The sequence below is a fragment of the Tursiops truncatus genome, chromosome 14 (assembly GCF_011762595.2).
Source record: "Tursiops truncatus isolate mTurTru1 chromosome 14, mTurTru1.mat.Y, whole genome shotgun sequence".
NCBI classification, from domain to species: Eukaryota; Metazoa; Chordata; class Mammalia; order Artiodactyla; family Delphinidae; genus Tursiops; species Tursiops truncatus.
This window is the reverse complement of record NC_047047.1, coordinates 7,658,833-7,683,212: the sequence shown is the minus strand read 5'-3', so window position 1 is coordinate 7,683,212 and position 24,380 is coordinate 7,658,833. Positions and strand designations below refer to the sequence as shown.

General features: G+C 37.4%; 1 protein-coding gene across 2 annotated transcripts in view; it reads right to left on the bottom strand.

Annotated features, from left to right (window-relative positions):
- MGAT4A (alpha-1,3-mannosyl-glycoprotein 4-beta-N-acetylglucosaminyltransferase A) overlaps positions 1–24,380 on the bottom strand; it is a 108,621-nt gene that overhangs the window by 6,002 nt on the left and 78,239 nt on the right. For both annotated transcript variants that reach the window (XM_019931151.3, XM_019931152.3), the window contains 10 exons: positions 22,747–22,793; positions 21,847–21,960; positions 20,021–20,096; positions 14,985–15,099; positions 13,734–13,864; positions 10,368–10,475; positions 10,059–10,252; positions 8,124–8,202; positions 7,387–7,453; positions 88–200 (listed from right to left, as the gene is read on the bottom strand). In XM_019931151.3, coding sequence (XP_019786710.1) covers positions 88–200; positions 7,387–7,453; positions 8,124–8,202; positions 10,059–10,252; positions 10,368–10,475; positions 13,734–13,864; positions 14,985–15,099; positions 20,021–20,096; positions 21,847–21,960; positions 22,747–22,793 — 1,044 coding nt within the window. The remainder of the gene's footprint in view (positions 1–87; positions 201–7,386; positions 7,454–8,123; positions 8,203–10,058; positions 10,253–10,367; positions 10,476–13,733; positions 13,865–14,984; positions 15,100–20,020; positions 20,097–21,846; positions 21,961–22,746; positions 22,794–24,380) is intronic.

The following is a 24,380-nucleotide window of genomic DNA, read 5'->3' as shown; positions in this document are numbered from 1 at the left end:
ATTCCAAAAAGGTCTTAATTATGAAATCCAAATGCTGTAAAAAATGTAGAATCTAAGCAGTTTCACTGATTTAATATATTGTCTTACCTCATTAAGAATGGCCCAAACAGCAGAATTCTGAATAACTGAAAGTCGGAATGCTGAGATGGGGTTTAGGTTGGGATCCACCATTCCTTCTGCAACACCATTCTCAAATTTCCCTTCAAAGTAAAAATCAACACTCATTGGGTAGACTGAAACAAGCACACATAAATTTTCACTGACTTAAAGCAGGGAAGGAAAACACCAAAATATTTCTAGTGGATGTTTTTACACAAAGAGCATGGGTGAAATTTTTCCTTCTTTCTACCTTTATTCAACTTTTAAACGTTTCATGAAGTAGTATATGCTTAAAAACATTAGAAGCAACCTATTTAAAGAGGCAGAACTATATATTTTCTTATTGCAAATTAAAAAAAAACCATATATTTGTTCTTACATCAACTAACACACAAGTTTTTAGCAAAATGTGACTGACAAACCTTACAAAATATACTCTGTACCATCTTTCAGTCTGATCACTTTGAGGATTAAGTCAATAGTAACAAATTTCAGTGCTTTAATTAGACTCACAACTGTTGGCCTTGAGCAGTTTCCAAGGTCACATTTAGATGGAATTAAAAGGTGATACCTCCTCAAGGCAATTCCAACATAAAACTCCATTATAAATGATAAGCTCTAGAAGCTCTCCTGTAAGGATAAGGACCAAGAAGTTCTATAGAAGATAACATGCTCAGTACTCAATTTTTCTTGCTGTGAGGAAACAGCAAGAAAACAAAACAAAAATGCTACTGAAAAAGTGACAGGAAAACGGTTTGTTCTGAGCCACACTGCTCTAAGCCAGGGATAGGCAAACTTCCTAAAAAGGGCAGATAGTAAATATTTGGGGATTTGTGGGTCAAGAGGGCATCTGAGAGTATCATCCAGGTACTTGTGTAGAAAAAGAGAAAACTAATTTTCACAAAATTTTTATTGATGAAATTCAAAATGTAATAACAACTAAGTTTTTTTTTTCCTGCTAATACTAAGGAGCATGTAATTCCTTATGGGGGGATAATACTTAAATTAACTGGTATTCAAAGTTACTGTTCCTTATCATCAAAATCGATTGCAAATGTTCATCTGTTAATGTGGATCTATAATGAGATTTGATGTATTTTATCCTGAATGCTTCCTTTCACACAGCCTAGATACTGCAAATATTGTTATTAATCCACAAGCACATGATTTTAATGGAGCATGTCCATGACTTGGAAGGTATCTGCATAAAATTCTATTAGATTCTTCTCTTTGATAATCTGCCTCATCATTACATTGCACATGAATCACTTTCAATCAAAGGTTGGGGGAAGCTCCTCAATTAGCTTGATATTATTACTTGCAGTTCAAATAACGTTAATAGTCATCAAAGTGACCTGAATGCAATATAAGTTTTGCACATAAGCACTGCTTTGTCTTGTACTTTTAGGTTGAATTAAGAAACATTATCAAGTCTGAAGCAAAAACTAATTCTCAAAGAGATAATAGTGGTTGACGGCAGTTCTCACTTGGAAAATTTTCAATCTTATTTCAGAGCTAAAACAAAACAAAACCAAAAAAAAAAAAAACACAATAAAATTTTATCATTGCTAAGCCCCAGAACTGCTGTGTGGCAGGGCAAGTCAGGATATTCAGTTCTTATTTCTGACAAAAATTCACAGAACTGATGTTGATGAAGTCAATGAGAGTAAGTAAAGTTCACTGGCAACACTACTGGTTCAATAAATTAATGATACACGACAGACTCAAATACTCTCTGTAAAGCACCTGCTGATGAATAATAACATAACCATAGGCTTTAAACACCTTACATTGTTGCAAGCTTTGTAAATCTGTCCATCTAAGCCTTCTTCTCCTCCACACATATTTTCACCACCATTCATTGTAAAACATCCTAGCAGATCCCACTTCAGTTTGTATGAACTTTGTGTTTTCTCAACTGGTTTGAAAACATTCTTGCCTGTACTTGTTCTCTACAGACTATTCACAGAGACCAATTCTTCAGTCACTTCAAACCTGGCATTGACTCCAAATAACAACTAGGCAGTATCAGTAATATCTGTCAACTCACCAAGAGCCAAGGAAAACTGCTCAAATAATTTGCATTGCTTTTTGACTACTGATATTGTTCCCGAAGTCCCCAACTCCTCAAGCAATAGTTATTGCTGAAAGCCTGATGGTCCGAAATGAGTTTATTTTCTGGGCACACATATCTGCTGTAGTTAAACATTTAATTAACTCATCATTGGTAAATGGTTTTCTTGCTTGGCTAACACATGAGCCAGTTTGAAACAAACTTTGGTTACAGTGTCATTTGACTCTTTTATTTTTGTGAAGAAATTCTCAGTGATGAGATATCATATTTTAAATCTTCTAATTTTTCTGACCATTGCTTTCCTGTGAGTTGGGGATATTGTTGTGAGCACTTAGTAGTGGTAACGTACTCTTTAGCACAGCTCTTGTGTCACTGCATCATAACCACATAACCTACCATCTAATTTTGTAAAACAACCCATATTCCACTGTGTTAAAAAGAACAACATTCAAAGTCCACTTTTCTCTTCCTGTTTTGACATGAAGGGTAATCACTGGTAATTTTTTTTTAAATGTCACAGTAGAGTTATGTGTGTGGCACTTTAAACACTGTCAAATTATAATGCATCAAAGCTATTTGTAGTGCACTAAGCAGCAATTCAAAGCACTGAGAGCACCACCGCCATCTCTTTTGCAACTGCTCACTTATCTCTGCTGTTGTAGCATAAAAGCACACAGACAACACGTAAACAAATGAGCATAGCTGTGTTAAAGAAACTCTATTCATGGACACTGAAATTTGAATATTTTCTAGTTTTTACATGTCACAATATATTACTATTCTTTTTATTTTTTCAATCATTTAAAAATGAAAATAATGAAAAAAATTTCTACATTCTTCACTCACAGGCTATTAGAAAACAAGCAGTGGGCCACATTTGGCCCATGGGCTGTCGTTAGCTAACCATTAAATTATGTGTCAATTCTAGAGTCTTAAAATATATTGACTAGGCTCATAGTAAGATAAGATACATTCAAATTGAAAAACCATACTGGAGAAAGTTCGTTTTCATTTGTACAGGAAATATTCAACTTATGAACTGCCAAAGTAATGTTTTTATTTTAAAAATTAATACTTATTTCATAAAAGTATGTCCTTATTTGGTGCTAGACTGGGGTAGGGAATGTATGCTACAAAAACAGTATAATTTAATATTGAGTTAGGAAGGGAATTCAGGGCTGAATAATGCTGTGGAACTTGAAACATTTTAACTTATAATGTATCTGAATCTATCACCTGATGAGCTCATTTAATTAGAAAAATAATTAGCAAATTATATAACTGGCCTCATTAAAAGACTCTCGCCCAGCAATTTTATGCTGCAGATATACTCTCACATGGGCAAAAAGCATATATAGACTGCAGCAAAAACTGTGAACAATCTAAGTGCCCATGATTAGGAGACTGGCTAATTTAATTACAATATGCTAATACAAGGGAATATTAGGCAGCTCATTAAAAGACTGAAGAAACAATAGAAAGAATGAAGTAAAGTTGTAGATAATGCAGTTGTGACTTGCTTCCATTCCTAAGAATACATTGTAGAGAAACTCTCATACATGTGCCTACGTGTTCAGGCCAGCAAAAAGATGGAAACACACTTTATGACCAAACAGAACAGACAGCAATATATTCATCCATGGAGATCAATACAGCAATGAAAATGAATAAGCCATAGATACACACATCCACATGGTTGAGTATCACAATGGTGAGAGAAAAAAGCAAACTGTAGACTACAGAATGTCATCATTCATATCAAATTTCAAAACAAGCAAAATAAGACTGCATTATTCAGGGATATATCACACATATGTAGTGAAAGCATATATGGAAATGGTAACCACAAAATTTAGGATAGTAGTTACCCTTGGGTGGGTGGGGAAAGAGGATAATTAGGGAAGAGCAACTGAACTGGCAAATCTTAAGCGGCATACACTGATATTCATTACATTATTAGTTGTATCTTTTTGTGCATCTGAAATATTTACAATTTTTAAAAAATGTTCATCTTCCATACGCACATATGTATTTTGTTCAGTGAAAAAACAAGATGTAGAACAAGGTTGTAGAGTGTGTTACCATCTATGTGTGATTGTGTGTTTTCGAAGAATATACTAAAATATTTTTATTTATGAGTAGATACTTCTAGAAGAATACAAATCATTATAGCAATTGCCTCTGGGAAGCACCGGGTAGGAGGGGAAAGAAGAGGGAAGGAGACAAGTTTACCCTCTTAAATTTGTATTTGGTACCATGTACATGTATTAACTTTCCAAACAACAAATTTAACTTTTGTCCTTAACCCAATGGTCTGGTAGGTAAGCATTAAAAGATAAAAAAGAAGGGGAAAATGAAGGAGGAAATGACTAAAGAGTGACTGGAATCCCCAAACCCTGGCATTAGGAGGGACTTCCAAGGTCATGCCCTCCGTGGACGCCCTTCTGCTACCCAGACGGTGGTCCATTCCTTCTTCCAGTGTTTCTCTGTGAAAGGCTCTTCTTCTGCTGTCTCATAATTTTAACCTACTAATAAATGTGGTATTTCTTTCACAGGACTGTCCTTAGTTACCATCCCGCCAACCCCACCTTCACCCATCAGGTCTCTGCTAACTGCCAGCTGGGTGTCTACTGTTTCCAACAATGCCTTTGGGCATAAGTTGCTGCACAGTCTGATCCTATTGAACCCAGGCCCCTTTGTAGCACCAGCCTTTGTGGCTTGTCCCACCCAAGAGGGCTCTTATTAGCTACCTCTTTCTCTGGTTCTCTCTGTCAAACTTCTGGATGCGCTACAGTTTAGCTTGAATGTAGCTACCAGTCTCCTCCTAACTGTTTACCACCAAAATCTCCATCATGTTCCACAGCGCCCTTGGGCTTGAACTTCCCCAAGTTCTGTTTCAAGTAAGGCAGTCCCCTTAGGGTGCGCTACAGAGCTCTCTGATGGCCTGCCTCTCCCCTGGAGAAAATCTCTGCACCACTGCTCAGGACCCCTGGCAGGGACAGCAGCCCACCTCCCAGCTAAAGTGACACCCCTGCTTTACAAGCAGAGCACTGGGTTGTAGCAGTAGCCCTTCGTGTCCTGGCTGACCTCTCCCAGTGTGCGGGGACCAGTGGGCTGGGGGAGGTGATCAGGGCCAAGGACTCTCACCCTGCCGTCCCTGCAGCAAAGGTTCGCCCGATGAATGGAAGTTAGGTGGAGGAAAGGAGCCTCAGATCTCTAAGCTGCTCATGTCTGGAACAGAGCTTCTGCAACAGGGAGCTGGGGAGGTGACAGATGCTGGTGGCCTGCCCTTTCTGGTGAGATACCGCAGCCCTGGAGTGGGGGCTGGTGGGAGAGGGAGTCCGTATTTTTGGCTGGACATGCAGAGTAGAGCTTCTGAGTCACTGAGCTTGGCCAGCGTGGGTAATGAGCGAGTCAGGGCTCCAATGCCACAGACTCTTAATGCTGTTACTGAGATTCAGACTTTACGAGTTAATGTTTCTCTATTTGCTGTACTTTTCTAAAAAACTACCTTTCACCAGTTATGGTTGTCTCACTAGAAAAAGGTCTGCAGAGCCCCTCACACACCATTCAGCTAAAGCATACTTCTTAAGGGAGCAGAATTTTTTATATGAACTTGAAAAAAAATCAGCTGCTTTTGTTTCTGATGCACACTTTTGTTACACAAGGTCCTAGGTCTGATCACCCATCAGTTCTCTTCCAGTTCTAAATATGTATGAGTTGATGTTTTAGATGGTCATTATCTTCAAATTACTGCAATCATATAAATGTCTCTATTTCCTATGCTACTTTCATAACCTAGAACACAACATTCTCAGAAATTTAATAACTCATAGGTAATAGGGTTAATAAATGTCTCACATACACAGCTAATCTTATGAACATTTCTAGGGTGGGCTAAAATATAACCCAAATATGAAAATAATTAAACTCATCTATCCACTAAGCTGTATAGAAATTAGTCAGGGTGATTGTACAAGCCTTGTAGCAAACACTGAATGACATTCACTGAACGTAAAACTGCTTGAGAGGGTTCTAAGCATGCCTCTGTCCTGTATACCTACAATATGAATTGCCCAATAATCTCTTCTGCCTGCCACTAGGAAAAGTATTAATTTAAGTGAAAAGAAAATATGTAATCATCCACTGAGTTGATGTCCATCAAAGGACAGGTCCTACGTTAATCACAGGAGTGCTTGAGCAACAAAGCCCCCTCCCCCTTCCACAGTGAGCGCACAGAACTGAGCTACGAAACGTGATTACACAGAAGCGGTGCATGCACTGTGGTAAGAAGAGCCAAGGAGAGCTTGTTAATAAAGGATGAGAAAGTATTCATCAGGAGGAGAAATACCGATCCATCGTTTCAGGTGGGGAAAGTGGACAGAGACATGGCTGGGAGCACAGGGCATTAGAGGAACACATCTCAGGACTGGAGAGATGAAGCATAAGAGGAAAGTAACAAGATACGGAAGTGGGTGGGAGCTAAGGAATCTGATCACAGAAGGTCATTAAGGTATTTCAGCCAGGTTAATACAGCATTTAGGTTTTGGCAAGGGAGCTACAGTGGCTCGGTGGACTGGCTGGGAAACAGAGGCAGAGTATCGCTGCAGTAGGGTGAATGCACATTCAGACACAAATAGACATTTTATGCTAATGGACAGTGAAGCTGGGTGCGGGGTTTCAGAGTGTCTCCCAAGGTTAGACTCAGGCAGCTAGATGAATCGTGACAGCACAAACCATGGTGACCAATGACGAAATAAATGTCCATATTACAGACGCTCCGGGTAGATGGCTACGTGGCCCCCACGTAGTTTGTCAGCTGGCATCTCAGTACAGATCTAAAGCTCGGGGGGAGGCAGGGCTAAAGGCTCAGATTCTGGCGTACGGCTATTGCTGGGATCATGAGAGCAGTCAGCTAAGATCATCCAGTACGAGACTGCAGGAGGCAGCTTGAAAGCGGATTATCTACCAGTGACGACAGTGAAGCAGCAGATGCAGAGAGAAAGAGGAACCAGGAAATGAACCTTTGATCTGAAACCCTAGTTGGGTCAAGATAATAATAAAAGTATGTACTAGAACACAGGGAACAAAGAAAAGAGTACACTGGTATTTATAATCCTGAAGCTGCTTAATATCTGAAAAGAACTTAAAATTACTTCAGGACTAAGTCCAAAACAGTAAAGGACATTTTACTAGTTTCAAGTAGGTATTACCTATTCTGAAATAACCGTCTCCTAATCGTTTGTCTTTGGTTTCTTTGCTGATTTCCAAACCTTCACTCTAAAATAGAACAAAAACATCTTATAAACAATTACTTCTATTTAAAACAAATCTAGGTTATTAATACATCTTAATAAATATAAAAGTGGCATCTGTGGCACAGCTATCTCTGAAAAGAGAAAATGCCATGTCAGTCTTGAACCTTAAAAGGTTTATCAATCAGTATAAGTGCTCCATCTGAATCTGTATATAATATACTGTTGGCTAGAAATTTTTAATTTTAATTAATTTCCAGTTTAAATCAATTTAATAGAATGCTGTTTTCTATTAAAAATATACAGAAGTAAAGAACTGTGTGTTACCTTGAAAGAAATTAAGCATTCCTTAGAGACCAATAAATTAACTTTCTACATTATTCAACAGGCATTAAAACTGCATGGTATTTTGGGACTCAAAATACAAACAGCAAGTAAACATTAAAGTAAAGTAATGATTCATTTATTTTTCCAGTACAAATGTCCAAGTTACTTTCCAACAGGAAACAAAATAAAGGCTCTTTCTATGAAGGCAAACGGGACAATATACCAGGTGTTCCATATTGCCAAAAGAAGTTGGTATTACTCACCACTAAGGTCCTGCCATCATGAGAATTTCTTAAACAGGAAGAGCCTCAAATCAGGTCTATTAATATTAGTTCTCAAGGAAAATTTAGGAGAAAAAATAGTCATACCTTCAAAGGCAAAACTTCTACAGTTGTGTTGAGCAGAATATCCCCTGGATGTTCCTGGTTGCCACTATGGAACAAATAACTAAAAAGACAAACATAAAAATATAGTCAGACTATCCTCCACAAAGGTTCAGAAGGGGGCCTTACCTCAGAATAAGGTTGACGACACTCAAGTCTGTAGTGACTGCACATCATATGTCCTGAACAGTTGCAGGGAAATTAAAACCTAAGGGGGATGCAATAGCTCCTCTATCAGAGGGGCATGTTTGCTGCATAACAATGATGTACTTGACAAAAAAAAAAAAGATGACAGTGTTTTGTTGCTGTTGATGCAGCCATTAAAATGCTTGTGAATCACTTGTGACAGAGTATATTGGATAATATATGATATAAAATTACATGTAGACCACGATCTCAAAGTAGAAAGTGCACACAGTTACCAAGAAAATAAAAGTGTCAATATGGTCATAATGGTATCCTTGGGGTTATGATTTTTTTCCTCATTCTTCACACCTTAAAATTTTTGTATAATGAACACATACGTATGTTACACAGAGAATTTTTTTCCTAACACTTCACTTCTGTATTAATAAATACAACTTCTGCTTTTTCCCCTCTCAGCAAATAAGTTATGGTGAAAATCAAATGATCCCTTTTCTCTGTCCTAGGAAGGGTGGGTCTGTGCATGGACTCCAAGAAAATTCACATATACTGTCACTTTAGAAGAATTGTGTTTCGCTAGAAAAGTGCCCTCAGTAGGGGCATTAAGAGGTTTATTGTAAATATATTTGTTGTTACTAAGTTTGATCTCGAATATATGAGCTCTTTAGTAGATTCTTTGATGGAATTATTTTTATTTCCTAAAAATAAACCCATAAATGTGGTTTGAGGCTATTCTTGTTGAGGTGACAGAAGACTGCTATTTCTAATTCTATGAGGACTCAAGTGTGGTGAACAATACCTCACAGAGCAGAATTCCACTACATAGTATAAAAATGAACATTAAATAACAACAAAACCAATATTATATACTCATATAAGTGCAAAATATTACTCAAAAGTATTCTAATATGTCTTGCCAGTGATCTTCCCATTGGTTATAACGTTTTTACACTTAAATTCCTCTTTAGAATCAGTTTAGAGTAACTGTTTACTGGAATCTAAACTGATTCCAGTTTAGAATCAGTTTAGAGTAAAAGAAAATTAATAGCATTACATATAGCTATGCATTGTTTTTGACCACCTTAAACAGAATTATTCCAAATTATTTTTGGCAGATTCTAAAAACCAAATGGCCTTCAAAGGAGAAGACATAACATCACATTCTGGGGATTACATGGAAGTATGCCACAGACAGTCTGGGGAACATACCCAAAACTGAGGAAAGATGGAAGGAATTGTGACTGTTAAGTAAAAAATGGGGAGAAAAAGTCCCAAATTTTGTCAAGTGAACAGAAATGCTGAAACACATAAAAGGGTTTTAAATGCTTCCATGGTGTACTAAAGGCACTTGCACTTCCAGCACTTGCAGAAGCACTGAATAGGAATAGTCACAGTCTGTCAAATTTATCATTTCAACCAAACTGCTGGGCCATCCACTAGCTCGCAGCCAAATCTTAAGGGATATTCTAGGATAAGGACGTGAAAACTAATTTGGGATTCTGAGGGAGAGTTCTACATAAAAGTATTAAAAATCTATACTAAATATACATTCAGAAATACCAACAGAATTTATCAAACATACTAAATGCTGGTATTATATCTGTAAGCAACATACCCATACTGTCACTGAGTTACACAAAATGTATTTTATAATCCAACATTTAGGACTCATTGACTGCTCACACGTGTGATATACACCAAAAATTCCATCATAGATCACATTATGAATGAGAGGTCTGAATTGTAAGACCAAATTATATTTCAATAATGACCTACCTTTCCACATTGACTGGCTTGTCAAATTTAAACAGGATGTAGTCTCCAGCTACTGGAGTTATAGCCCAGAAGAAATCCTCCCCCATATAAGTTTTCTCCAGTGTATGTCCTTGGTAGACCTTCAGAGAAGTAGATACCTCTGCAGGGGGGTTTACATGGATCTTAAGAAGTAATGGTTTCATGTAATCTTTATCCTAGGAGGAAAGACATATTAACAACATACGGCTCATTTATACTTCAGAAGAACAAGGATTATACAGTAGATAACAAATTGTCTGTGCATGAGAAAAATAAAATTAAATCACCAACCGTGAGTTTCTGAATTTTTCCTGTTAGTGAAGAATGCAGACCAACATGTTGGAAAAGAGAAGGTCTGAAGCGAATCCGCAGATTTGCTTTCTGTCGATCACAATGTTTCTAAATATTAAACGGGAATGTTAGTGTTACATTATAAAGTGAAATCTTGTCCTCCTCTGAAAGATGAGAAGCCCTTCAGAAGGGTAAATATTGAAAAGAAAATCCAGCTTCATCTCATAATTTCAAGTCGTGTTTCTTTAGGGTCCTCTTTGAGGCATTAATAGATTTGCTACCTACTTGATAAACAGACACGATGCGGAAATTAAAAATAAGCACTTCCAAGGGAAGAGTTAAGGATTTAATTTCAACTACCTTTCAAAATAGGTCAATATAGATTTGACTTTTAATGTTAAAATGCACAAACTCTAGAGGTTTGGTTCAAATACACAAAATACCTTTAATTGGATAATATAATGAAGAATTTGCAGATAAGAAAAAGCACATTTTGTTGCATGAAAGCAATCTGAAAATGTGAGCCAGCAAGTGGACTACAAGCAAGGACACAACATCAAAACAGACAAATCGGGATTCCCCGGTGGCGCAGTGGTTGGGAGTCCACCTGCCGATGCAGGGGACGCGGGTTCATGCCCCGGTCCGGGAAGATCCCACATGCCGCGGAGCGGCTGGGCCCGTGAGCCATGGCCGCTGAGCCTGCACGTCCGGAGCCTGTGCTCCGCAACGGGAGAGGCCACAGCGGTGAGAGGCCCGCGTACCGCAAAAAAAAAAAAAAAAACCAGACAAATCCAACTCAGCACAGTTGGGAGACACCTATGTTTCAGCTCTAAGTGCCCCATGGCCCATATTTTCGATTATAACCTGCTCTCGTGTGATCATGGCGTGTGAGACCTACAGCCCTGGCAGGACTCTCGTGCATTCGTTAGCTCAGTGCTTCAGGACAGCCATGGCTACCTTGTCATGCTTTTATAAACCCTTTCCATTTTCAATGACTTGTGTAAGTTTTGGGCCCAGAACATACTGAAAAAGACAAATGTATAAGACATTTCCACTTTGAAAGACCTCCAATTATTTCCTGGGTGTTAAAATGCCTAATTTTTCTCAAGAGGTTTACTTCATTAGCATTATTGCTAACAGGAGAGTAGAGGTGAAATTGTATATTTTATTTACACAAATAAAACACTCAAGTGGAAGGAGAGGGAAGGTAAGGGAGGGAGAGGACAGGGGAGGAGCGAGGAGAGGGGAGGTGGGACGGTGGAGGCGAGAGAGGATGAGAAGCAGCAGTGCCTGAGACCGAGCCCGCCACTCAACACACAGGCAACGAATGACACATTCGGGCCCGAAGAGTCAAAACAGGTCGATAAACCTCTGGAAGAATGTGTGAATGCTTTTTTTTTTTTTTAAAGTAACATTGGTTTATAACATTATATAAGTTTCAAATACACATTATACTTCTACTTCTGTATACACTACAGTGTTCTCACCACCAAGTCAGTTTCCATCCATCACCATACAGTTGACCCCCTTTACCCATTTCACCCCGCCACTCAACCCCTGCCCCATCCTGTCTGGTAACCACTACTCTGTTCTTGTAACTACGTGTTTGTTTTTGCTTGGTACTATTGGTGGGAATGTAAACTGGTACAGCCACTGTGGAAAACAGTATGGAGATTCCTCAGAAAACTAGGAAGTACCATATGACCCATCAATCCCACTTCTGGGTATTTATCCAAAGAACACGAAAACACTAATCAGAAAAGACACACGCACCCCTATGTTCATCACATTATTTACAATAGCCACGATATGGAAACAACCTAAGTGCCCATCAATGGATGAATGGATAAAGGTGTGCTGTGTACACGTACACACACACACACACACACACACACACACACACACACACACACACACAGAGAAATACTACTCAAACATAAAAAAGATGAAATCTTTCCATTTGCAACAACATGGATGAAGCTTGAGGGTATTATGCTCAGTGAAATAAGTGTGAATGGAAGGGTCTCCTAGACCACTGTCAAAGGGATGTGATTCTAGAGCCAGCAAGTATGTGGTGACAGCTTCCGTGACATCCTAGTGGAAGCAGCTGAAAAATTACAGGCCATAGAAAGACGGGTGGAAGAATGTATCTTCATGGTTTTAATTTTTACTTTCAGAGATTTTCACCTCACAAGCTCACTTAAGAACCTAACCACCATATTAGATAAAACTGCACAGGACCAATTAAAGGCAAGTGTGTTGTACAAATGTAAAGATGACATGAATTGTTCTGTGTCCTACAATAAAAATTCCTGTAAATCACAAAGAAAATACAGGTAAGGGCTTACATCATAAAAATGAGTTGATCGAATCGATTTATATGTTCAGTCATTTTTGGAAAGCTGGTACTCTGCTATTTCGCTACACACCGTGATTTGCTCTAAGAAAGTGGTTATTTTTAAAAGAGAGAGAAAGCAATAGCTTACAGACACCTGAAGAGGGTGTCCTAAAAGCTAACTGGCAGATAGGATGATCAAACTGTTCTAGGGAATATAAGGTCATGAAATCAAATTAAATGTTTATTTGTGAGAGTAAGTCCACACTATAATGACATATGCTTATAATAAAGATTTCCTTGTTATTACATGTCAAAGTGACTCATTCATTTTTAAGAATGTGTATTCATATTTTATTTATGCTTACAGCCAATAATTTAAAAAATTTTTCCAGAGATACAGTTCAAATTAGACAAGAAAAACATATTAATTTACTTTCTACAATAAGATTTCAATGGAGATAACTTAATATTTGAATAGTCCAAGCAAAAATCATTGTTTACTGACTTACCCTGTCACCAACATCCCAAAGGTCAGCATATCAGCATGAACATTGGCTTCTTACAAGTAACACAATACAAAAAAGGTACACTTTTGACTTGTCATTGTTTTGGTATAAAATATGACCTCCATTCTATTCCTTATATCCAGGTGTGCTGGGGTCCGATATTGTCCCCAAAGTATTTGAAAAAAGAAAGCTGACAGAGGATGTGAAGAAAACCAAAACAACTCCCCCCTGACACAGGACAGATATGGCCAACAGCAAGGAAACACCAGAGCCTCAAGACACAATAAACATTCCTCAGCAATTTAAAGAAAGGTGTGCTTCACTGACTTAAAAGTCCCTCCAGAACAGGAACTTCTTGTAGTTCTAGAAAGAAGGCAAGCACTTACACTGGTAAGTGGAAACACTGTTTTCTTTCAGCTACCAATTTAACTGTTCGTTTACAACATCTGGTTCCCTAAGAGTCATCACTTGCACTAAAAACATAAAAGAAGCCTCTTCTACCCGCATAAGAAATTAACTTACTGCATCTTTTTCAGGGTTGCAGACTTTCACCCACAGAATATGGTCCAAGAGCCAATCAATGGGTTTCTCCTTATAGAACATAAATATGAATTCCACAATCAGAGTGAGGTCTGGCGCTTGAAACATTTTACCTGAAAAGATATTCCCAATCAGTAACTGTAATAAAGAAGCCAAGCAACAAAACAGCTTAAATGAGTGAAATCCGTACAACAAATACACGAAAGCTTGTGCTTTCAACCATAAATCATTATCAATAATTTCCCCACCTGTCTTCTCAAAAGCAAACTTGCTTTAGCTAAGTTTAGTTGTCACCTGAGTATAAACAGAAGTAGGTACTGAACTCCTAACTTTCTCCATTACAAAGTCTATCATACAACTACTAGCTCAAAGGATTCAAGAAGCAAGCTGGAGATTTTTCCTTCATGTCTTATTAAAATTCTTCCCATAAAAAAGGAACTTAAGAGGTTTAAGTTAAAAAAAAAAAAATTTAACTAAATCAATACAAGCAAAAACAAGGACTCCTGATTTTGTCTTCACTGAAACCTTCACAAATAAAGATGTTTTTTGAGTCTTAAATTAAGTTTTGAGATAAATGATCAACAAGATCAAAGCCCCAGCCTCTAATACTTACAGATTTAAAGCATTAGAGGCAGCGAAATGTTACTCTCTGGGGTGTTTTTTAAGACCTATAAATTTCCTTCAACCTTCAACTTTAAACATATTCTCTTTAGTCGGATACTTTAGGAATTTTAATGAAAAAAAACTTTAAAAATAAGTACCCTTACTAGTCCCTGAAAGCAATACATGAATACAAACTAATGACTGAACAAGAACTTCATGTACTATGTCAAATACCAGGAATTCCTATTAGAAAACCACTAGTGCAGGACTCTTCTTAAAAGAACCCCAATCTTGCAAAAGCTCTGGGCTTTAAAACAGGAACTCGAAGTGTCCGAGAAGGAACCAGACATGCTCCCCAGGACAGTGATCGGCTCTCTGTGGACATGAAAAGCCAGCAGGGCTGCCTTGCAGAACTCCAGAGTAAATATTACCATCTTAGAACTCTCCAAATACTATTTTGGGTTGACTTTCAACATTTTATACACAGAAGTTTACCGAAATTAAATTTTCTCAAAAGCAATCCATTTCCAGAGGAAAAAAGACAACTTTAAGGTAAAAAAAAAAAAAATAGTCTAAGATTCTAAGTCCCAGTTATTTCTGAAAAGTAAATAAATCTAAAACTTTTCTTACCAATGAAGCCCAGCTGGGAGAACTCAAGTATCATCCATTCCTCAGAAGAAAGTTGAAGTGCAAAATTTTTTATGGTGTTAAAGTAATTCTGCTTGACAATAATATCATCTTCAAGCTAAAGAAAGTTGAACAATCATATTAATAAATCGGAAAGAGAAGAAAGATTTAAAGAGAACATTCTTTACTATGGAAAAACTCAAGCACACTTTTATAATGACAATCAAGGAAACAATGGTCAAAAATGATGAAAATATAAAAATTAATTTTAGGACTTTCCTAGCAGTCCAGTGGTTAAGACTCCACGCTCCCAATGCAGGGGGCACGGGTTCCATCCCTGGTCAGGGAAGATCCCACATGCCACGTGGTGTGGCCAAAAAATACATAATAATAATAATGATAAAATAAAAAGGAAAAATTATAAAAAATAACTAAAATAAAAATAAATTTTATTAAAAGAAAGCAAGGAAAATAAAATGGCAGATGCACATAGCAAGTCAACAAAACCACTCCCTTACCATGGGAAATAACAAAACCACTCCATGAATTACTCCTTTTGGTCCTTCTATGGCTCCCAACATGATTTCACACTATCCTGTTTTCTTTTCAAAGGAAAAGAATTTTATAGGCCTTTTAATTTTTTCTTTTTTTTTTTTTTTTTTTTGCTTTTTACATAATACATGTAACAAGTCAAAAAAAAAAAAAAAAAGCTAGCAGCTCTCCTCTGCCCTCCACCCTGCTAGTAGAAGTGACCAATGTTCAAGGTTGGGTGTGCACCCACTGGACACCTTCAATATGGGCATACGGCACAGGTAGACCCATACCTACCTTAAGGTTCCCACCACCTTTACATTTTTATTAAAAAGGGATCACATTATGAAACTGGCTTTTTTCTCTTAATATATCATGAATATCTTTCCAGGTTAAAGAGTATATATTTAAAGCATTCTCTCTAGCAGATTCATACTATTCCCTGGGATTGATGGACAAATCATTCACCTGCTCACAGGCAGACACCCAGGTTGTTTCTCATTCTTTGTCAATGCAAACAATGCTTACACTTCATATCAGTGCTATTCATTTCTGTAGGATGGGTTCCTAAAAGTTCTCTTTTTATATTTTAAAAGGTATCTTCAAAATACTTAAGAACCTGTAGCAACTCAGAGCGCCAGTTAACCCCATGTGCTCTGCCATCACCACGTGTGTTACTGGAATGTTTACCAGTTCAACAGGGAGTTGACAGAGACCAGAGATCAAGAGTATCTGCAAAGACTTCCTCCCCAAATCTCCTTTCATAAAATTTTAAAGTCATAAGATGATTTTTTTACATATATACATTATTTTTTAATATTCTTTTCCATTGATGATTTTAATATCATAAGAAAACTCTTCCTTTTTTTTTTTTTTTGCGGTACATGGGCCTCTCACTGTTGTGGCCTCTCCCGTTGCGGAGCACAGGCTCCGGACGCACAGGCCCAGCGGCCACGGCTCACAGGCCCAGCCGCTCCGCGGCATGTGGGATCCTCCCAGACCCGGGCACGAACCCGTGTCCCCTGCATCGGCTGGCAGACTCTCAACCACTGCACCACCAGGGAAGCCCCTTCCTTTTCTTAATGACACATTATCATTTCTAGTTATCTGCAAGTAATTTTCACTTGTTTTAGTATTTAGATTTTTTCATGTGTTTAAGTCCTATAAGCTTTCTTCCTATCTGTGAAGCAACAGTAGCAATATTTGGAAAGGTATGATTTTGACTCACCCAATATCTACTGAGCTTTGATTATGTTCCAGACACAGTACTAAACCCTGGGAACCCACCAGTGAACAGAAAAGACAAGTTTTACACCCTCAGAGCTTGTAGGGAAGCCAGAGGGAAAACCAGACAAAGCACAAAGCCCCGCTGGCACCTAACCTTGCTTTCCCAAAGAAGAGATGCCCACACTCACACGCAAACATTGGCCGTGGACGCCCAAAGGAAAGATGACCCCCAATACCAGGTACTTCCAAGCTTTTCCAATAAGTAGATTAAAAAACAAGCTTGGAATAGAGATGCAGACGTAGGGAACACACGTGTGGACATGGGGGGAGAGCGAGGGGGGGATGAATTGGAGATTGGGATTGACATATACACCATGTGTAAAACAGCTAGCTAGTGGGAACCTGCTATATAGCGCAGGGAGCTCAGTTCGGTGCTCCGTGGTGACCTAGATGGGTGGGATGGGGGAGTGTGGGAGGGAAGTCCAAGAGGGAGGGAATATATGTACACATATAGTTGATTCACTTCGTTGTATAGCAGAAATTAACACAACATTGTAAAGCAACTATACCCCAATTTAAAAAACAAAAACAAGCTTGGGACTGATTTAAATATACAGAAGTGTAGGTGAAATAATTAAATGCCTACTTAAAATTTAGTGCACTAAATTTGGTTACCACCAAAAATTTACATTTTTTTATATTAAATTAGAAAAATTGCTTTCTTCCACTCTCACACCTCATCAAACAACTTCACTTTTTAAGAAACTTTTAAAGATAACTGTAGATTCATATGCAGCTATAAAAAATAATACAGAGACCCAACATACCCCCAATATATATCCTCCAATATAATTACAGCATAATATCACTACCAGGAAATTGACTCTGATACAATTCAACCACATTATTCAAATTTCACCAGTTTTACATGCACTCAGTTGTGTGTAGTTGTGTGTCTGTGTGTTTAGCTCCATGCAATCTTAACACGTGTACATGTGCAAGAGCACTAGTAGGGCTAGGACACAGATCGGTTCCATCACAGGGACTCTCATGCTACCCTTTACATCCTCAGCCACCTCCCTCCTCTCCCCCCTTCCTAGCCTCTGGTAACCAAGAGTGTTCTCCCTCTCCATAATTTTGTCATTTCAAGAATGCTATATAGGGACCTCCCTGTTGGCGCAGTGGTTAGGAATCCGCCTGCCAATACAGGGGACACAGGTTCGATCCCTGGTCCAGGAACATCCCACATGCCGCGCAGCAACTAAGCCCACACATCACAACTACTGAGCCTGTGCTCTAGAGCCCGCAAGCCACAACTACTGAGCCCTCATGCCACAACTACTGAAGCCCACGCACCTAGAGCCCGTGCTCCGCAACAAGAGAAGCCACTGCAATGAGAAGCCCGTGCACTGCAATGAAGAGTAGCCCCTGCTCGCCGTAACTAGAGAAAACCCGCACGCAGCAACAAAGACCCAACACAGCCAAAATAAATAAATAAATAAAATTAATTAATTTAAAAAAAAGTCTTGGGTAGGATACACCCCCAACATATGCAATCTTGAAGTCATGTCCCTGGGATAATTATGGAGTCTGGATTACAATACTTTGTACATCACAATGAACTCACTGAGAGAATTCTATACATTATGTAAAGACCTGAAGGTAAAGCAACTCCCTCTTTTCTGAGGCATAATTTTTGGGCAAATAGGGTAATTTTAAGAATGTTCAGTGGATCCATATATGAAAGACCTGAAAAGCTGGTGGCAATCTTAATGACCAACAATAAGATCATCGTGATAGCTGAACAATGGTACTTCAAGAAGCAATTAAAAATTATACCAATCTATAATTACTGGCATATAAAGGTGTCTGCAGTATGTTAAATGACAGCAAAACAGGCTTTAAGACAGTATGCACAGTACACTCCTGTTATAAAAAGGGTTGTATTAAATGAGTTAGTATGTGAAAAACATAAATTTTAAAGAACAATGCCTGACACATGGTAAGTATGCAATAAATGTTAGTTCATAGCAGCTGTTATTGTTATAATACATCATATATTGACCCTGCTTAGGGGAAGTTTTCCTTACCATCCTCTTCCTTAACCCCCATCCTTTTCTCAATTTTTAAATATTAACTTTTCCTACACCCCCCCCAAAAGCTTTAAGGTTCCATTAATTCTTCCCTTGGAGGAAAATTGGAAACAAATTTTAAAAGTGATATAGCTACACTTTTAAATTCTCTCTATAAAGTTCTTGACCATAATGTAAATATTTATATACTGGCCCTAGAACAAAGAGCAAGGTTCAACTACCATAATATTTGGTATACATTAAAATAAAATGCTATGAAATTATTATCTTAAAACTAAAATCAGACTTCTCTAATGTATTTAGAGGAAATGTACTACCTATATCTAGGATATTGTGTTTTTTAATATGCACAGCTGTTGCATCCTGTTATAGACAATGTTGCACTCTATCATCATTTCCATTTTCCATCCTGTGAACCAAGGAAGGGTTCACGCACACTTGAATGCAGCTGGCTCGAGGTACAATGTCAAAGGAGACAAAGTCTGCCCTCAAGAAGTCCACCTTCCCATGTGATGTCAGCCTCTTTTCTTCCTTCTCTCCCTCCCCAGCCCCTGCCAACAGCTGCTTAATCATGTCCTTCCTGTTCAGGGACCAGGGCTGCTTCTTGCCACTCTCATCCAAACATCCACCCAGGAAAGGATCTAACAAACTTTTTATACTGGAAAAAAACACAACTGACAGGCTTCGTGTGCCATATACCTCTCAGGGGTATTTGCATTTTGAACAAGGGATAAAGACGTTTGGTTAAAGAAGTGAAATTCCAGTGGTGAAATTTAAGCTTAAAGGTTTGAAAGAAATAAGAGCTTCCTAGAATTATTTAAGTTGTTGCCTACCTGGCTAACTTAAAACCCTTATCATGATGGACTTACTGTTTTAGCCATGCTGCTAAAAGTTGCACCATTAGAACTAAATGTCAACTTTATTATCTTCAGTACAAATGAAAATGTATTGAAGTGCACAAAACAACTATTTACCATAAGACCACCAAAATAATTATGAGCTAAACCAGCGAGTGGAACTGCAGAGCCCATGTTCTCAGTGATGTGATCAACCCTTCTGCTCTGGCATACTGTTATGATCTTATACATTTTAGAGGGTTTATGCTTTCAAAACTTCGTTTTAATGAAAATATACCCTTCATATTACTTTTCCTTTAAAAGTGTGAAAAAAAACCAAACACACACTTACCTGGATGTAATATGTGCCCTTTTCCTGAGCATACATCATTAGAAAACAATAATCGAGGTTTTGCTTTGTTCTCCATCTGAAATAAAAATTTTCAAAAAAAGTTAGGGACTTCCCTGGTGGCGCAGTGGTTAAGAATCCACCTGCCAATGCAGGGGACACGGATTTTATCCTTGGCCCGGGAAGATCCCATATGCAGCTGAGCAACTAAGCCTGTGTGCCACAACTACTGAGCCTGCGCTCTAGAGCCCGAGAGCCACAACTACTGAGCCTGCGTGCCATAACTACTGAGGCCCACACGCCTAGAGCCCGTGCTCCGCAACAAGAGAAGCCAGTGCAATGAGAAGATCGCGCACCGCAATGAAGAGTAGCCCCCGCTCGCCACAACTAGAGAAAGTCTGTGCGCAGCAACGAAGACCCAACGCAGCCAAAAAAAAATAAAAATAAGTTAGGAATCAGACTCAAAGTTAGCAAAATAAGGTTAGATGTATACTATTTTATAATATATAAAATATTTTATAATATATACATATGCAATATATACATCACATATTGTATACATGATATTATATATATACCCAATGTATAGTTATGTATTAGAAAGATAGGTAGATAGATAAATAGATGGATGGATATCACACATACAGGATATATCCACTTAGGAGAGAGTGAATGAGAATTCACTCTTCTCTAATGAAGTCTTTATCGAAATATATTCTCAAAAACACTAATCCTCAAGGTGTCCTGAGGAAAAAAGGAGTCTAATGTCAAGTAAGTTTGGGAAGAACACATATTCCTCTTCTAGAGACGTAGTAGTAATATTAGAAGCATTTAAACATTCAGCAGTAAATACATTTGTTGAAAAAAAGTTTTTAATCCAATATTTTCCAAATTTTCTTGACCACAGCCCCCTTTTCCAGTAATATCTTAATGTCTCTAGGAACTAGTGCTTCACATACAGGTAAAAATGCTTTAAAAACCCAAAACATCATATTAAAATTTACAATATTAGGTCCTTTTGGTGAATTCTTGGCAGGCTACAGAAACACACTGACCAATGTGAAAAAGAGAAGTGGTTTTTCTAAAAGCCAGTTTTAAAAAAAAAGCACACAATAAAATAAAAGCTTTGAACCACTAAGTAAACTTCTCCAGAAAATACCTTACAAGCTGATATGAATTTATTGAGTCTATCCAGAGTTTTTTTCAAACAAATTCGATCCTAAATTTTTAAAATAACATTATATTTATTGAGAGATAATTAACCAATTATAGGGACAAATCTGTTTTTGTGACAAATTAACAACTCAAGAAATACAATAAATCTCTTCCCAACACAGTGTTTTTGTCCCTTTTTCTGGTTATAGGCAATCCCAAAATAATGCCAATATCTCTTAGCTTACTTTGTCTTTAACAACAACACAAGGAAAGTTTTCCTTTCAATTTTAGAGATTCAGAGATAAATAAATTCAATTGACTAATGATTTTATTGCAATACAATTCTGCACAAGAGTATTACTGTTTTTATCACTTTTATTGGATCTGTTTTCATTTATGTTACATACAGACATGAGATTTCTATCTGGACTAAGTTTTGAGTTATACTGAATATACTCTTAAGAAAAGTTATAACAACACAGAGCAGCACGGTCATAAAATTCATTAGGTTTGCCAAATTCAACCTCTCACCAGAAACTCCACAGAATTTCCAATAAAATAATCAAAAAGTCATTAGCTCTCAACTAATCAGCTCAACCCTAAAATGAGTTAAGCTTCGATAAACAAGGATGACATTTATTACCTATTATACTCACAAGGGTGCACAGGCTTACCTTATTCTTTCTTTAGAATCTCCAAATGTCTCCTTTAAGTTTGTCAAGTCAGGATAATAGCTTTCAGGAGGTGATATTATTTCCACCAAGCCAGAACTGATTTCTTTAGAAAATCTATCATGAGAAAGGTTGGCTGAGTTATTTAAGTTCTGTGGGATTTTATATCTTAACGATCAACTTATATGTATAACATAAAAATACATTTAAAAAAATCTCTGGTTTTAGCATATTGATAGACAAAGGTAGAGGCACATTATCTTAAACAAGGACCTTTGCTTCTCTTTTGTCTTTCCTTTTAAAGTAAAAGATATGTCTTTTGGGGGCAACAAGAGATACATTTCAATGAAGAAACCCATATCAGGACTAATTTCATGATACTGCTCTTAAAACTACAAAGGCAATATTATAAAAACTAATGGTATCTGCAACTTACTAAGCTGTCCATCTGTTATCTGCTATGCGCCCCACTCACAATAAACTGTTAATAAACCTTTGTAGATTTTTAGACATAGTTTAGCACTGAGGTTTGAAACTGCTACCTGACTAGCTGTCCTGACAGCAGAAATTTTTTTTCTTGCTAAACAGAGAGTGAAAGATTTAAGTGATCTCATATGACTCTCTATTCACTGTCTTCAAGATTAAAGATTGTTGTTTGGTAGTGTTACATATATATGACATTCAAGTCTTTTCCAAAATGAAATACACCAATGTATCCCATCAGATAACTTGATATATATACACATACTTTATGATAATATAAAAGACCAATGATAGGTGGTCCAGTGAACACTGAACTCCACAGAAAAAATGAACTGTAAAAGAAGGTGTTTTCTTTTAGCAAAAAGCCAAGAGATAATAGTAAATAGAATATTTTCATTTCCATAATTAAGAAGAACTTACTCTTTCTCCAGGTTGGCTACAACACCATTTACATAATCAATATCTGTCTGGGAGAGAAAAAAACAATTATACCAACATTCATGTTTTTATATTTTTACCTTTATATTTTATTTAACTTTTAATTCTGAACTCAAAATTAAATAAATGATTAAAACATTCATTGAAAACATGAAATTTTCAGACAACTTATGGGATTTGCACTTCTGTATTCTACTGTATTGCACTGCTATATATCGCTGAGTACTAACCAATACAATAAACAGATTCTTAAGTTTTTATTGTTTTCAATTGTCTATGTTCAATTCAGTAGAAAAAAGTGAGCACAGAAACTATTTCTACTTCTTCTGCAACATCAAAACTGTAAGTAGTGAATAAATAACAGATGCAGAACGCTATAGGGAAAGATTTTTCCACTTGGAATCATAAAACCAAGGTTCCAGATTTGCCTCTCTAGCTTCTGGCCTGTACAATCTAAAGAAAGTCACTCTCTGAGCCTCAGTTTCCTATCCTATTTAAAGAAAAAGGTGGGGGGAGGTTTGGGAGGAAATAATACCTCAGACACTATGACATTACATGATAAAGCTACGTAATAAAAAGCAGTGTTATTCTGTATTATTGTTATTATTTTATTATTAAGCTGATAATGAGAACCCAAGTCAAGAGTACTTTAATCAGTCAGAAAAAAACGTTTATCAAACCTGTGGGCTTCTGAATTATATATACAAGTAGAGAGCCAATACTCCCGACCAATTTTAACTACAGTGACAACTTAAAATGCTCAACTGTTAGAAAGAATCAACGATATCTCTAGTACAATCTATGTTATAAAGACTGCGAAAACACTTCATACTTGAGGAAGATAAGCTTTACCTTTTTGGTTTGTTTTAACACTGGAAATTACAAAACTACTGAATTATAAAAAGTTGTTTTAGAGGAGGCTTTTTGGAAAAGTATTTTAACTTTAATTTCTGTTAATTGAAAGTAATTCCTATTTTAATTGTTAAAGATGTAGGAGTGAGACAACTTATTAAGACCATATCCTTCAAACTCTTAAAGAACTACGGAAACACAACTAGCACACAGCTCAAAACCCTCCATCCTTCCCCTACGTAAACCCACACACATCCTACCATTCATCAGGCTATGATTTTAGAGAACATAATCAAGTCTGGTTTATATAACCTTTAATGAGTTTAGTAATACCTGAAATTCAATTTGATAAGCATTTATTGAGAGCCAGTGATTTGCCTAGCCAAGGAAACAAGAACAGATGAACAAGTCCAGCTCCCTGTAAGCTATCCAAGAGGGCGGCCAAGAAGAATTATGTGAACATAGATCTATTATGTAATGTATAATAAAATTTATGAAATGCAAAGTGATCCATATCTAAAACTACACATAATCCTTATGTTGCATGTTAACTGACGCAACTAGCAAAGGATTCACTTAAGCGACGGTAACTGGCGTCACCATTATATACCAGAAGCGATCCTACCTGCTATCAGCCAAGGGAGTGGTTGTGGGGCTCCTCTGAAGAAAGTAAACATGTAACTGGCCTGGAAACACACAGCCAGGCCAGTCTTCGTCCCCATTCAGGCCTCTACTTGCCTCTCTCCAACTCTTAAATGTTGGCC